This window comes from Dendropsophus ebraccatus, chromosome 2 (genome assembly GCF_027789765.1).
Source record: "Dendropsophus ebraccatus isolate aDenEbr1 chromosome 2, aDenEbr1.pat, whole genome shotgun sequence".
NCBI classification, from domain to species: domain Eukaryota; kingdom Metazoa; phylum Chordata; class Amphibia; order Anura; family Hylidae; genus Dendropsophus; species Dendropsophus ebraccatus.
Window position 1 is genome coordinate 91124789 of NC_091455.1, and position 16851 is coordinate 91141639.

Consider the following 16851-nt stretch of genomic DNA (forward strand, 5'->3'; position numbering starts at 1 on the left):
AAGTGAGCGTGGCCTCGCGGCATTAGCGCCACATAGCCCCGCCCACAACGGCACCATTGGCCCCGCCCCCTCGCCGGCCATTGGAACAGGCTGGCCGAAAGGTCTAGACCCCACCCCCTTTACATCAGCCAACCAATGGGTGTCAAGGGGGCGGGACCAACTGTGCAGTTGTGGGCGGGGCTAAGTGGCGCTAATGTTGCGAGGCCACGCCCAGTTAATACAATCTGCAGTTGATAAAAGGACACTTTTTACTTCAACAAACACCATGACGTATGATATGAAATAAGGTATGAAAAACGCTAAATTTACCCTTTACACCTGTGTAGAGATGTCACAATGCACAAAGGGGGTGACAGTGTCACTTTAACCATCACCCTGCTGGTGTCCAACAATTATTGTGTTTTCCTTAGAATGAATGCTTCAAGCGACGTCGCACCTTTAGATAGCTGCTTTTAATCACAGATCTGTCCTGGGTTCCGTTCGGCAGATGATGAAGTTATTGTACTAAAAAAACAACTTTTAAACCTGCAGCCCTGTGTTAAATAGTTTTGGCCTAGAGTACCCACGCCTTAGGATTGTGACACCCCTCCGTGCCTCCTCCTCGCCCTTCTCACCACATTAGGAATGCCCCTAGAACAATTTCTCCTATTCATCACCTGATTCATCTGAACACTGCACATGTGCTGGAGCCTTAAGGCACCTGGGGCATTCCTAATGATGAGGAGGGAGAGGAGGAGGGACGGAGGGGCTAGGGCATGGGTACTCTAGGCCACGCCAATTTGACATGGGGCTGCAAGTTTAAAAAGTAGTTTTTTAGGACAATAACTGCATCACCTGCCAAACAGACCCCAGGACAGATCTTGGATTAAAAGCAGCTATCCAAAGGTACAAGCGGTTTGGGGGGGGGGGGGGGGGGTCAGGTTGTGGATACAGTGAACCTTCTAGGGAGGTATAGTATTATGTATTGTGTGTTGTAAAACTTTTAGGGCAACATGATTGATTGGAGCCAATTTCTGCAGTTCTTAATGCTTACTATCCAGACATCCAGAGTTGTGGGGATCCATGTGCATGAGCATATAAGTACAAACATCTAAAACAGTTTTAGTGACCATGAAGGGACTGCATTGATAAGGTATCCAATTAACAACATCTTATTCTCCTGGGGGATAGGCTATTAAGTGAAGGCTAGACCTCAAAGCCAGCCCCACTCTAATTCTGCACTAATTCTGCCAGTATGTTGCCAGTATATTAGAAGAACCTTTTAGAGCTAGCCAACTTATTGTGAAAGATATACGCCATTAAACAATTAACCCATGTCTGAGAATATTGATTAAGTGCAACATAATGAGCAATAATGGCTACAGCCTCAGCATTAGATTTGTAGAAGTCAATATCACCAAGCAAAAAAACTTTCTGATATCAAAACAAAAGAAAAAGCCTGGACCTACGTCCAAAAACTCTTGGAGAACTCCTGGACTATTTAAAAAAAGAAATAAGTTCAAACTAAAGGGAATAGCAGTTGCAGGTTTATATGCTGCCTGCCTAGCAATGAATGCCAGAATAAATGATTTAGAACATTCGTTGCAAACATCTAAAGAAGAAACCTTTCAGAGAAAAAAAGGTTACGATTCCTTAGAGAATCAAGTCATCTCACTGATAACTTTTAACAAGGAGATTAAATCCTCATAAGAGGAAACACAAATTACAAAGCTGCACAAGCAGAAATTATTGAGATAAATAGTGCACTTGCTGGGCTAACGATAATGAATATGAAGATCTAGCCGTCCATAAGATTCCTCCCTGTCTACTTTAAACCTCCCACATTTTCCATCACTAATGAGGAAGTCACAGTTCAGAGGTTTAACAGTATGGGGGAAGGAGTATATTCAGAGCTGCGCAGCACTGTCACTATAGTGCCACAGCGATTTAAGGAGTTTCCCCACTGCCGGCATGATACTGAGACATCATACTGGGCAAGGAACAAATCTATTAATTGCCTTCTCCGTCCGTAAGGCAAAATTGCGGACATGTGAAAGCAGCCTAACAGGAAAAACTGGGATGCACTACTGCCCCTGGTAACAATGGCAATCTGAGTCACTCCCTCCTTAGCTACCCAATTAACCATATTTGAACTGATGACAAGCAGGCAAATTAGAATGCCAGAACACTTGTGGCTTGAAATGGGTACCTCAACGGTGGACCGATTGTCCATGGATCAATCCCTGCTCAAATTATGGGCTGCTGTAACAGAGATTCACTACTTTGCAGCCCATAATCTAGGAAATTCACAAAGAAAAAACAAAAGCTCAGTTTGAGAAAGGTGAGAACAGATGGGAAGTGGGAGAACATGTTATGCTTTTAGATTTTCTCCCCCACAAATCATGCCCTTTGTAGGAAATGGAAGGGACCCTTTTGGTCCTTGATAGAGTAAGCCCATCTTATTACAAAATCAGAATAACCGAGCATAAGTAGTCACACGATAAATGGGTACATGTTTTTCTTGCACAGGAACAATATACACGTGACCCTGTTCATATCCTACATGGCGGTCATGCCCATCCATTCTAGTTGGAAGCAAGTGATTTCTGTCATTATAGATCAAGATTCCGTACAGTGCAATGAAAAGGCAGCAGTATCAGTTTCATGGTAGGCAGAAAGCCTGGAAAAATGGAGACAAAAACCCCCAAATACCTTGACCAAGTACAAGCCTTTCAAAATGGATCAATCATAATTTTTCTCATATAGAGGATTTATAGGTAAATGGACCTACCTCTTCACCATTTTAATTCATATGCCCGAATACCAAATAGTGCCCCTGCAAATTGGACCTATGAGTAGCAACTTAAAAGTTAAGCCTAGGGGCAATACAACCCCTACTATAATGCGACCACTTGTCCAAACAACAAGACCGATGACCACTTTATAAAGAGCCAAATATCCAAAACCAATACTGGGTCCTTCGTGGTCACACCACCACATCTATTCTTCCATGTTTCAGCTGTATTGAACATGGCAGAACTTGTATTAATTCAAATGTATTGTCATTCTATGCCTCTTTGCTAGTAGACCAAATATTAGATATTGTATCTAAGGCAAATGTTAAAACTACAGAGGAGAAATCAACCAACAAAACACAGTAATCACTGAACTCAAGGAGAACAGTGAAAAAAAACTCCAATGAAGTACTCAATCAAGAGTCTCCACTGATGCCCCCAAAAATGTAAATATGCAAAACAAGAGTCCGTGGAGTCTCGGTTGCGAGTCTCAAAACACGGGATAGCCAGATATCTCTAGCCTGTTGCCACGGGGTGCCTCCATGATTGGGAGAGCACCACATTACCCTAATAGATAGCCCTTAAGTCCCACTCGGTTGCGAGTATTGAAACACAAACAGGGAAATACCAGGGTGGCCCCTTTTTGTCAATGTCTAACTCCGAGACTCCACGGACTTTTGTTTTGCATATTTAAATTTTTGGGGGCATCAGTGGAGACTCTTGATTGAGTACTTCATTGGAATTTTTTCACTGTTCTCTTTGAGTTCAGTGATTACTGTGTTTTGTTGGTTGATTTGTTATTGCCCCAACTAGCCAGAATCCTACTCCACACTGACGAGGGGCAAATACCCCGAAACAGCTGTCTGTGGATGGAAGCCTGCCTTGGCAAGCCTTTGTCATGATCGCAATACTCGTACCTGGAGTTAGACATTGACAAAAAGGGGCCAACCTGGTATTTCCGTGTTTGTGTTCCAATACTCGCAACCGAGTGGGACTTAAGGGACTATTTATCAGGGTGGTGTGGTGCTCTCCCTATCATGGAGGCACCCCGTGGCAACAGGCTAGAGATATCCGACTCTTCCGTGTTTTGAGACTCGCAACCGAGACTCCACACACTCTTGTTTTGCATACAGAGGAGAAAACTACAATGGTTGCCTGAAGAAAGGCAAAAACAATTACTAAAAAGACATGGGGCTATTTATTGAATTGAATGGGGCAACTGTTGCAATACTGATAATTGCTTATTCCTTTTTCTTTGCATAAATGCCTTTCCCCTTGTTAACAAAGTTGATAAATACCTTTATATCAAGGTGCAGATATAAATAGTCCCCTTGCATGTTCACCTCAGCTCAGTAAATTTCTGCAATATTCCCGTGTATGCTCCAGGAGGAATAGTGCAGAAAAAAATGGTATGGGTGTTCCTATGGAAGACTTGTATAAAATTATCAGGGATACACAAAGATTGTACAGATGATGTATATAGATATAAATCCATGTCATGGGGAATAATGGAATTATGTTGTCAAATGTGTAGGTGATTCTTGTTATAGTGCAGCGGTGGGGAACCTCTGGCCCGCGGGCCACATCCGGCCCCTGAGACCTCCTGATGCGACCCGCGTCTCCCCTTTGATGTGCGCGCCGCTCTGGCGGGGCAGGAACCGGCACTCACAGCATCTTCCTGTATCTGTGACACAGGAGGATTCTGTGAGTGCCGTCTCCTTCCCCACCAGAGCGGCACACGTCTTCCGTCTCCTGCTGGCCGCGCACAAGGACGTCAACTAGGCTACCAGGGACATGACTGGGGGGGAAGGGGGGGTAGATAGGCTACCAGGGACATCACTGGGGTGTTAACTAGGCTACCAAGGACATGACTTGGGGGGGGTTAACTAGGCTGCCAGGGACATCAGGGTGGGTTAACTAGGCTACCAGGGCCATCACTGGGGGTGATAAGTAGACTACAAGGGGCATGACTTGGGGGGAAACTAGACTACAAGGGGCATCACTGGGGGTTAACTACAATAGCAGGGGCACTAGGGGAACAATACCCTGGGTGCTGCAAACCCACGCTACTAACTGCCGCGCACAGTATGCGGCCCTCGAATGATTTTATTAATGCCCGACTGGCCTACGACATGGAAAAGTTTCCCCACCCCTGTTATAGTGGATAGTTGATATAAATGTATGGAACAGCAGTACATTTAGCTTTGGAAGTGTTTGTGTAACCCATGTATGATGTTGGATGTGTCAGGCAGTTGTGATGGATACACAGTTAGCTGATCGCTATCACCCACCAGACCAGCTTCTTTGTGTACATGTACAAGAACCCATATCCCGATTGTTGGTAATAGCTTGGGGACAGCCATAAATACCAGAATAGCGGATGTCATATTTAAACTTCCCTGATTTGGACATATACAAACACGTTCCCAAAGAAACACAATCATGATAGGATATGACCAATCAGGACCGGCCACACTATAATCAGTGGTTGAAAGGTGTATAAAAAGGTCCAAGAGAGATGATGATATGCATCAGGGAACCATCCAAAGAAGGAATAACAAAAGCTGTGTAGACAGGAGGACCGCTGGCCGGTAAATATGATCATATTCTTATCCTTATGTTGCTGTTAGTTCAGTCTACTGAATGTATGCTTAAATTAGGAACCTTATAAGGAGGCATAGAATAATGTATTGTGTGAGCTAAAACTTTTGGGCGATATGAATAATAAAGTTGTTGATAGGAGCTAATTTCTGCGGTTCTCAATCCTTATTATCCAGATATAGTTCTGGGTGTTCATACGAGTATCAGCATATAAATACTAACATCTATATACTGAGGTAACTAGCTGTAAAGGGGTCTCAGGCTGATCAACCCTCTCTCTGTCAGAGTTCAGCAATGCGGTCCACGAACTTTTTCCTGCCCCTTTGGGAGGAAAAAAAAGTGTGTCTTATGCAGTGAAAAATACAGTTATTAATAATATACAAGGATTAATCTGGTTAATAATTTGGTTCAACACATCAGTTTTGACTCACAATGTAATGCTTTTGCTATTTAGTTTTGATGATATACACAAGGAATAATTCTGTTATTTTCATAGTGTTTGGTAAATGTGAGAACCAAGCCACATTAGCATAGCAGACAATACAAACCCACCAAAGTCAGAGATCGGTTTTACAAATGTGAGCAATATATGTTGGATTCAAAATGAATGGGACATATAAAGGAAGGACCTATACATCCGCACGTTGCTGGGTCTACGTCTGGCTTTTGTTTTAAAAAACAAACTGCTGTGTACGACACTAGCATTAGGCCTCATTCACCTGTCTGTAATATGTATATTTCAGTCAGTATTGTGGTCCTCATATTGCAACCAAAACCAGGAGTGGATTAAAAACACAGAAAGGCTCTGTTCATACAATGTTGAAATTGAGTGGATGGCCGCCATATAACAGTAAATAACTGCCATTATTTTAATATAACAGCCGTTGTTTTAAAATAACAGCAAATATTTGCCATTAAATGACGGCCATCCACTCAATTTCAACATTGTGTGAACAGAGCCTGTGTTTTTAATCCACTCCTGGTTTTGGTTGCAATATGAGGACCACAATAGTGACTGAAATATACGTAGTGTGAACCCAGCCCAAATGTGCATCAGTAGTGCCCTACAATTCACAGACCAATACATAGAAGATAGTGATCCATGCCGCAAATGCAGGACCACACTAGGACCTGTCCCTTTTTTTTCGGCATATAGACGTGTGACTGGGGTCATTCGAATAAATGAAGCCCGGATTGAAACCTAGATTGTGACTTTATAGACAAGTATATCTTAAGATTTCTATTGTGTTTACTTCTTTGTACCTTGTAGCTCTTATTCTACATCTTATTGTACTTGTTGCTTTGTATTTAGCTTTATTACTTAAGTAAACTATATCTATTGACTTATTTGTGCAGTCTTAGAATCGCAAAACACTGTTTACCAAATCCAACCTTTTCACAGCTAGAAAAAGAACCAGTCTCCTTTTGAAAACAAACAAAGCTACACACAATACTAACCCTGTAATGACCACAATACATTTTTGCAGTCGGGGCAAAAGGAGCCTGGCACAGGTTCCCTGTGCAGAATATCACGAGAACTTGGATGTTGCATGACAGCAGGGCCCCTGCTCTAACTATCAAGAGCTGAGAAACCTTCAGCCCTTGTATTTGAACCCCTCAGATGGTGTGGTAAAACTCTGACTCTGGCATTTAAAGCGGATCAGCAGGTTCAGGCCAATGAACCTGCCAATATCCCCTAGCAGCTGTTTACCTTATGTCTGAAGTGGCGTTCTTCAAATTTCTTTGTGTTCCTGTATTGTGGAGCTTTTGTATAATAGCAGATATACTGATTGCCTACTTAAGGCCCTAATACACCAAAAGATGTCTGACAGAATTTTTCAGCCAAAGTCAGGAGCGGACTATAAACATAGAACAGGTCGTAAAGATAAGACTGAGATTTCTCCTCTTTTCAAATCCATTCCTGGCTTTGGGAGAAATAAATCTGTAAGATAATGAGAGATGTCAGACATCTTATGGTGTAATAGGGCCTTTAGGAGCATTCTGGAAGTTGACTGTCCGCCAACCCACGCATATGCAGGAAGCAGTACGTAACAAGCAGCTCCTAAGCTGGCGATTAACATATCTTCTATCATACAAAAGCTCAACAATACAGGAAAGCAAAGAAATAACAAGAACGACCCCTTCAGACATATGGTAAACAGCTACTGGGGGATATCAGCAGGTTCGTTGACCCGAATCTGCTGATAGTTCTGCTTTAAGCGGTTTCTGGAAGCATTGGGCTGACGCAATTCCATGGACGCAGATGAATTTCGCACTACCATAGTGGTAATGTTATCACTGAAGTTCTTTTTGTTTGTGTGATGATTAATTGTTCAGGAAAAAAGAAAAAGGGAGGAGACGTGCACGTTTTGTATGCAACTCAAACACCTTTAATTGTGTTCAGATATGTAGCAAAATGTAAAACATTACTTTTACTGTACAAATTGTATTTGATATGGTTTGTTTAATAAAATATGGTTTAACAAAAAAACAACTCCATACTATCCCAGTGGTACAGTGTATTAGATTAGAAGATTGCATTTCAAAAGTACCTTTGTGGGACTAATAAAAAGAAAGAAAATTAAGCTTATAATTTTTTTTATTTTATTAAGTATAAAAATAATACCCCCCCCCCCAAAAAAAAAAAACAATTACACAATTTTCCCTTACAAAATATTTTTTTGTATAAAACATACATTTTTGTATTTCGTATCAACACTTCCATAGCAACCTGAACTTTAATACTATCTCATTATTTATCCCACATACTATAAAAATAAAAAAAATACACCAGACTTCCTGTATTTTCTTAATTTGCCTCCAAAAGAAAAGAAAAGGAAGCAATCAAAAAAGTTTTGTGCTGCAAAAAACAAGCCCTCATATAGGTATGTAGGTGTTGACTAAAAAAAATGAAAAGTTATGGCTCTTGGCATGTGACAATGAAAAACTAAAAATATTCCTTGGTCACTAAGAGACTAAAAAGGGTTTCTTACCTGAAGGCCAAAATTGTGTAGCTGTCGTGCAGCCGCTAAACCTGCCGGACCTGCTCCAACAATAATCACAGATTTCTATAATGGAAGAGGGAATAGACTAGGTTAAAACTGTGTGTGGCACATTTTACTAAGTTAAAGTTTAACTTTTTTAATTTTAAGAAGCTCTACTCTTTACAGGTTTTATTAGGCCAAAAAAGTTTCTTTCTGTCTTAAAAAAGCTGTTTCCCAGCTTCCCCCCCTCACTTCTTATCTGTGCATTATTAGGCAAAGCAGTCTTCCCTACAGAGCAGCAAAGTGAATATGGGTTCTGCTGTGTTCATCATAACCTATGGAGGGAGGGCCTAAGGGGGATGAGTGAAAAGGAAGAGGACAGGGCCAGCTCCTGCAGTTTGCAGACTTGTCGGGGCACAGAAAACACTGGATTTACAGGTCAGAAAGGTCAGTGCTTACCTGGGAACTTGTGTTTCCCTATTTATGTTCCAATACTCGCAACCGAGTGGGACTTAAGGGGCTATTTATCAGGGTGGTGTGGTGCTCTCCCTATCATGGAGGCACCCCGTGGCAACAGGCGAGAGATATCTGGCTATCCCGTGTTTTGAGACTTGCAACCGAGGCTCCACAGACTCCTGTTTTGCATATTTAAATTTTTAGGGGCATGAGTGGAGACTCTTGATTGAGTACTTCATTGGAATTTTTTTCACTGTTCTCCTTGAGTTCAGTGATAACTGTGTTTTGTTGGTCGGTTGACCTGGGAACTTGGCAAGAGAATATTGCAGGATGTTGTGTTGTGCTCTCTGCTATACACAAGCTGTTTGTCTTCTCTCATGCGCCCTCACCCCTTCGACCCCTCTAATCACCATAGATCATAAATGGACTGGGGGGGGGGGGGCCGCAACACAGCTTTTTGAGTACAGAAGAAGACTCTTTTGCTTAATAAAAACTGTTATACAGTTTCTTAAAATCGCTTGTACTATTCATTTCTGCAAAAAAAATTAAATGAAGTATTTTACTTACATTGTGATATTCCTTTGGAAGAAGGAACTGGCCAGGTGAAACAGACAAAACCCCAGTGTTAACTAGTCCCTTCCTTGTTATAAAATAGAGAATTCTTTCCACTTCCTGTACACAGCGGATGCGAACTAATCCTCTCACCATTATGTGATGAGCACAGGTCTGTGCTGTCAGCACTTCCTATCATGAAAACAGAAGCATAACCTTGTAAAACAGACAATTAATTATACCTAACCCCAATAGCGATAAAATGTAAGGATGCTATTATCAATGCTACCATCAGAAGTACAAACAGCATTTCCCCACATTGCAACATTCACTACACATTTAGTTTCATATTATTTCTAGCAATATTGAAAAAGATGCACTGCTAGACTGGTTCAGCATTGTATCATTTTCAATATTGCTAGAAATAATATGAAACTAAATGTGTAGTCTCAATTGACTTGAACTTAAAATTGGCCTGTATGTAAAAGTGACAGCAATCAGCCAAGGAGCAGGTAAACAATGATCCTTGGCTGATAGCAATAAATTTTCAAGGCTCAAAAGATGCTATCAGCTGCACATCTCCCTGTGTAAACAGGAAAACAGGGGATGTGTGGCTGATATCAAAGGGAAACTGACAGCATGACTATGCATACATACCTAGTGCGCTGCTATGTGATCTGGCATCCTGCTCTCCAGCTCTTTTGTCCAGTTCTGACTGCTGAGGCTGGGTGGCCTAAAGACACAGTGGCGGGATGGGAGAGTAGAATGCCAGATCACACAGCAGTGCCGTAGGATGCTTGTTTGCGTCCTTGCATGGCCCCATGTTGGGCCATGTAAAAGGACCCTTACTTCATATAACAGAGGAGATTTAACAAGAAACTTACCTTACAATTTATATGCCACAAGGCCAAAATAAGATTCCTCATTGCCAAATACATTGTGGGGTCTCTGGAGTACTCAGGAAACTCATAGAGCTCATCTAGCTCCATTACATCTGGTCTGACACAGAGAGCTTTACCACATTCATTGGGTTGGTAGAATGGCTGAAAATATGGATTAATCCCTACAAATTAAAGAAAAAGAAAAGAACTTCATTTTTCTGTACTAATGCTACATGCTTATCACTAACGGCTAGTGTATAATAACTATGGTAGCTGCATATGGAGGCTTACCAGAAGTGGAAGGTGTGCCTCGGGTTTGCTCCACCTTGTTTTCCAGATGAAGACGGTTTGTGCTGGTACACGATGGGCTCATGCCTACACAGTCTGGGTAATAAGCTGCAAGTAATGGAGCAGCTGGACTGTCTTTCAAGAGCGGAGGTAGAATAAGCATTGCATACCATGGTTGAGTTGATACTTCTGAAACCCTCTGACAGTGAGTAGAAAAAAAAGTTAAATAGCATAAAGGATCTGAAGAGTTATTTGACATCACTACCCAAAAATAATGTACTCAATGAAGAAAGGAAATCGTATATGTACATTCCAGTTATTTTCCTATTTCTTCAACCTAAATATTAGGGGCCCAAATTTTTTAGTTACAATGCAGTGGAAGTCAAGCATGCACACTGCAACTCCAGTCTCTATATGACTACCAAACATGAGCCTGCAGTTAAAGGGGTATTCCACTCAAACATAACTTTTGATATGTTGCTTCTCCCAGTTCCCGGCTGCTGCTTTCTGCTGAAAACACAGAAATCTGTGTGTGATCTTTTCTCTCTGTATCCCCCTCTCCTCTCCCCTTCCTTCTGAGAAAGCTGATTTAAACTAGTCCCTGACAGGCTTTATCTGCAATTTTGTAGCTTCTTTTTAATGCTGGGAGGGTTAAAGGAGAAGTCCGGCCAAAATTAATTTTTGATATGTTGTTACTTATGAAAAGTTATACAAATTTCTAATGTACATTAATTATGGGAAATGCACATATACTGCTATTTCCCTTAATTTAGTAGATCAGGAAGTGTTAGAAATATCTCTGAAGAAGTGACGTCACGACCCAGGGTGTAATTCCTATGGAGTGTCCAGCAGGGGGCGCTCTCTATATAGAAGTCTATGGGACTTTATTGTTTCTATGGGTTTCTATGTAATGTAATGTAATGTAGTGTACAGTGCTTTATTGAATGAATACATCTATGGAATACTTTGGGGAGCAAGTGTCCTTGCTCCCCAAAGTATTGCATAAATGTATTCATTCAATACATTCAATACACAGTAAGCCCGCCGATCCGCCGCATTTCCGCCGAATTTCCGCCGCATTCCCGCCGATCCGCCACACGCTGATCCGCCGCATTCCCGCCGATCCGGACCATATACATTGAACTACAGCTCCCATCATCTGCTTCTAGTATGAACAGGTGATGGGAGCTGTAGTTGGGGAAGGGATATGACATGCCGCCGGGCGCAGGGGGAGCCGCTCAGTACACAGGAGCTCTCCCCCCTCCTCCTTCCGGGATAACTTCCGCCTATAGCACTGCTGAGTCCCTGCCTGGCCGCCGCTCTCCGCTCACATATACCGGCTCCCGGCATCAGCGCGGACACCAGGATGCATCGGGAGCCGGTATGTATGGGGGGGGAGAGCGGGGAGCGGCGGCCAGGCAGGGAGTCAGCATTGGTATAGGCGGAAGTTATCACGGAAGGAGGAGGAGGAGGGGGGAGAGCTCCTGTGTACTGAGCGGCTCCCCCCTGCGCCCGGCGGCATGTCATATCCCTTACCCAACTACAGCTCCCATCACCTGTTCATACTAGAAGCAGATGATGGGAGCTGTAGTTCAATGTATATGGTCCGGATCGGCGGGAATGCGGCGGATCAGCGTGTGGCGGATCGGCGGGAATGCGGCGGAAATTCGGCGGAAATGCGGCGGATCGGCGGGCTTACTGTGTATTGAATGAATACATTTATGCAATACTTTGGGGAGCAAGGACACTTGCTCCCCAAAGTATTCCATAGATGTATTCATTCAATAAAGCACTGTACACTACATTACATTACATTACATTACATAGAAACCCATAGAAACAATAAAGTCCCATAGACTTCTATATAGAGAGCGCCCCCTGCTGGACACTCCATAGGAATTACACCCTGGGTCGTGACGTCACTTCTTCAGAGATATTTCTAACACTTCCTGATCTACTAAATTAAGGGAAATAGCAGTATATGTGCATTTCCCATAATTAATGTACATTAGAAATTTGTATAACTTTTCATAAGTAACAACATATCAAAAATTAATTTTGGCCGGACTTCTCCTTTAATTTGAGGACAAGGTGCTGAAAAACTCACTCCCAATAGAGCTGCTAAAGTGTTGTCATACCATTTTCCTAGTGGGTGTATACGAGAAAGCAATGTTTTATTCCGGCACGCTGCAGAGAGAGAAGCCGGAATTAGTCATCTGGGCAGTGTCCGGGCCGTGTCTGTCAGTGTGCTCTGCAGGGATGATTGACAAGCAAAGAGGCTTCTAAGGCTCTAAGTATGGTATGACAAAGCTTTAGCAGCTCCATTTGGAGCTGCTTACAGAGTTATATGCATTATAATAGTGATAAGTTCACTTTAATATATTTGGTGCACTTCACTCCTACATGGTATGCCAGTCCTAACTAACGTGGACCTATATGATGACAACTTCTATACATCGGCACTTACCAGGTCTTCTGGCAAAGAGCAATGATCTGACCCTTCAGCCTAAGATATAAACATAATAAAACAGCAACTATAAATACACATTACTGTAAAATCTATATAATAAAAATGAAAGTCTGTCTGTCTGTCTTTCTGTCCCAAATAGACTTCCAAACGTCTGAACTGTTTGACCCCAAATTTGGCACATAGATACATTGGGTGCCCGGGAAGGTTTTAGCGAAGGTCCCGTCCCCGCCAGATGTACAGGAGGGGAGGGGGAGGGGAAAGAGAGGCGCCCCATAGAGATGAATGGGAAAATCTCACTGCAAACACAGGTGATATAATTAGCTGCAGCAGACACGGCAATTGGAGCCTTAGCAACCAATAGGATTACTGCTTTCATTTTCACAGGGAGTTGTGGTTGCTAGGGAAGCTGCCTCACAACATCCACAGTAATAACTGGTAGACCCCCTACTCCATCTATACAGTACATGTATATACAGGACCCCCTACTCCATCTATACAGTACATGTATATACAGGACCCCCTACTCCATCCATACAGTACATGTATATACAGGACCCCCTACTCCATCTATACAGTACATGTATATACAGGACCCCCTACTCCATCTATACAGTACATGTATATACAGGGCCCCCTACTCCATCTATACAGTACATGTATATACAGGACCCCCTACTCCATCTATACAGTACATGTATACAGGACCCCCTACTCCATCTATACAGTACATGTATATACAGGGCACTACAGGTATACCAAACTGTGACTGGGTAACACTGCCACACCAGACCTGACCAATACCGCCACACTGTGACTGGATAACACTGTCATACCAGACCTGACCAATACCGCCATACTGTGACTGGATAACACTGCCATACTAGACCTGACCAATACCACCACACTGTGTCTGAATGACACCGCCATACCAGACCTGACCAATACCACCATACCATGACTGGATAACACCATCATATCAGACCTGACCAATACCGCCACACTGTGACTGGATAACACTGTCATACCACACCTGACCAATACCACCATACCATGACTGGATAACACCACCACACCAGACCTGACCAATACTACCATACTGTGACTGGGTAACACTGTCATAACACACCTGACCAATACCACCATACTATGACTGGAAAATACTGCTATACCAGACCTGACCAATACCGCCATACTGTAACTGGATAACACTGTCATACCACACCTGACCAATACCGCCATTTTGTGACTGGATAACACTGCCAGACCTGACCAATACCGCCATTTTGTGACTGGATAACACTGCCATACCAGACCTGACCAATACTGCCATACTGTGACTGGATAACACTACCATACCACACCTGACCAATACCGCCATACTGTGACTTGATAACACCACTATACCAGACCTGACCAATACCGCCACATTGTGACTGGAGAACACCGCCACACCAGACCTGACCAATACCACCATACTGTGACTGGATAACACCGCTATGCCAGACCTGACCAATACCGCCATACCCCCCTTGAAAAGACACCAGATTTTCTGGCAAGTCTGAACGGGAGGGTACTGCCCCTCTGCAAGGTGCTACCCTACGCACCAGACCATGGGTGCCTAATGGTAAATACGACCCTGCAGGTATACAGGACACTACAGGTATACAGGACCCCAAAACTATACACTACAGGTGCACGGGACTTCCACCAACTATATACTACAGGTATACAGGACCCCAAAACTATACACTACAGGTATACAGGACCTCCACCAACTATATACTTCAGGTATACAGGACCTCCACCAACTATATACTACAGGTATACAGGACCCCAAACTATACACTACAGGTATACAGGAACTCCACCAACTATATACTACATGTATACAGCACCTTCACCAACTCTATACTACAGGTATACAGGGCCCCAAAGCTATATACTCCAGGTATACAGGAACTCCACCAACTATATACTACAGGTATATAGGACCCCAAACTATACACTACAGGTATACAGGACCTCCATCAACTCTATTCTACAGTTATACAGGACCTTCAAACTATGCACTACAGGTATACAGGACCCCCGAACTATATACTACAGGTATACAAGACCTCCACCAATTATACACTACAGGTATCCAGGACCCTCAAACTATAAACTACAGGTATACAAGACCTCCACCAACTATACATTACAGGTATACAGCACCAACTATATACTACAGGTATACAGGACCCCCGAACTATACAGTACAGGTATACAGGACCTTCACCAACTGTACACTGCAGGTATACAGGACCTCCCTCAACTATACACTACAGGTATACAGCCCCCCAACTACACATTACATGTATACAGGACCCCCCCAACTATACACTATAGGTATACAGTAGGGCTGGGCGGTATACCGCAAAAATACAGATACCGTCACTGGCGTCGGTTAACCGACTTCAACTTAGCCAGGACGGTAATTGCGGTATTTTTGTACTTTTATGTCCCTGCGCACGTCCTGTCAGAGCCTCACGCGCGCGGCCTGGCACGAGCGCTGCACGTCATGTGCAGGGACGCCGGTATCGGTGCGGGAGCTGAAGGAGGAGCAGGGCCCAGGTGACCGCCCGCACCGCCCCCGTCTGGTCCAAGCGACCTTCCCCCCACCCCCCGTGCGCGCACCTGTCCGCCCTCTCTGAGGCCCCGTCCTGCCGCACCGTCCATGCGCCCACCACCCGTCCAGGCCGGCATCCCTGCTCACTGAGGGGAGTACAGGACAGCCGCCCTCACGTGCTGTTGCTCCTCCAGCTCTGACATGGCCGCGTCCCTGCACACACAGGACAACGTGTGCAGCGCTCGCCGGCCGGGTGTGGGGGGGCACTCGGACGGAACTGTGCTGGTCCCCCCTCCAGTCCCGTCCAAGCGCTCCCCCACTCCCGGCCGGCGAGCGCTGCACACGTTGTCCTGTGTGTGCAGGGACGCGGCCATGTCAGAGCTGGAGGTGGAGGAGCAGCACTTTGGAGCAGCTGACCTGTCCTCTCATCCCCTCAGTAACAGTACAGGAGTGTAACATAGGAGGAATAATGGGCTGCAGCAGGCAGGATAACTTACAGCTGTGTGTGGTATCCTGCCTGCTGCAGCACATCCATTCCTCCTATGTTACAGTCCTGTACTGTTACTGGGGGGACTGCAGTCATACACCCCTGTCCTCCTCCCCATACAGTCATACACCCCTGTCCTCCTCCCCATACAGTCATACACCCCTGTCTTCCTCCCCATACAGTCATACACCCCTGTCCTCCTCCCCATACAGTCATACACCCCTGTCCTCCTCCCCATACAGTCATACACCCCTGTCTTCCTCCCCTGTACAGTCATACACCCCTGTCCGCCCCCCCTGTACAGTCATACACCCCTGTCCACCCCCCCTGTACAGTCATACACCCCTGTCCGCCCCCCCTGTACAGTCATACACCCCTATCCCCCCCTGTATAGTCATACACCCCTGTCCGCCCCCCCCTGTATAGTCATACACCCCTGTCCGCCCCCCCTGTATAGTCATACACCCCTGTCCGCCCCTGTATAGTCATACACCCCTATCCCCCCCTGTATAGTCATACACCCCTATCCGCCCCTACCCCTATGTGTCCCCTGTATAGTCATACACCCCTGTCCCCCCTGTATAGTCATACACCCGTCCCCCCGTATAGCCATACACCCCTGTTTAGTAACACACCCCTATCTTGCCCCCCCCTGGTATAGTCATACACCCCTGTCCGTCGTCCCTGTATATTCATACACCCCTATCCCCCCCTGTATAGTCATACACCCCTATCCCCCCCTGTATAGTC

At 44.4% G+C, this 16851-nt stretch overlaps 1 protein-coding gene across 7 annotated transcripts in view; it reads right to left on the minus strand.

Annotated features, from left to right (window-relative positions):
- Positions 1 to 16851, minus strand: part of KDM1B (lysine demethylase 1B) — a 46218-nt gene that overhangs the window by 15489 nt on the left and 13878 nt on the right. For all 7 annotated transcript variants that reach the window (XM_069957949.1, XM_069957942.1, XM_069957948.1 and 4 more), the window contains exons 7-11: positions 13004 to 13042; positions 10540 to 10735; positions 10252 to 10430; positions 9383 to 9559; positions 8369 to 8443 (exon numbers count right to left, since the gene is read on the minus strand). In XM_069957949.1, the coding sequence (XP_069814050.1) occupies positions 8369 to 8443; positions 9383 to 9559; positions 10252 to 10430; positions 10540 to 10735; positions 13004 to 13042 (666 nt within the window). The remainder of the gene's footprint in view (positions 1 to 8368; positions 8444 to 9382; positions 9560 to 10251; positions 10431 to 10539; positions 10736 to 13003; positions 13043 to 16851) is intronic.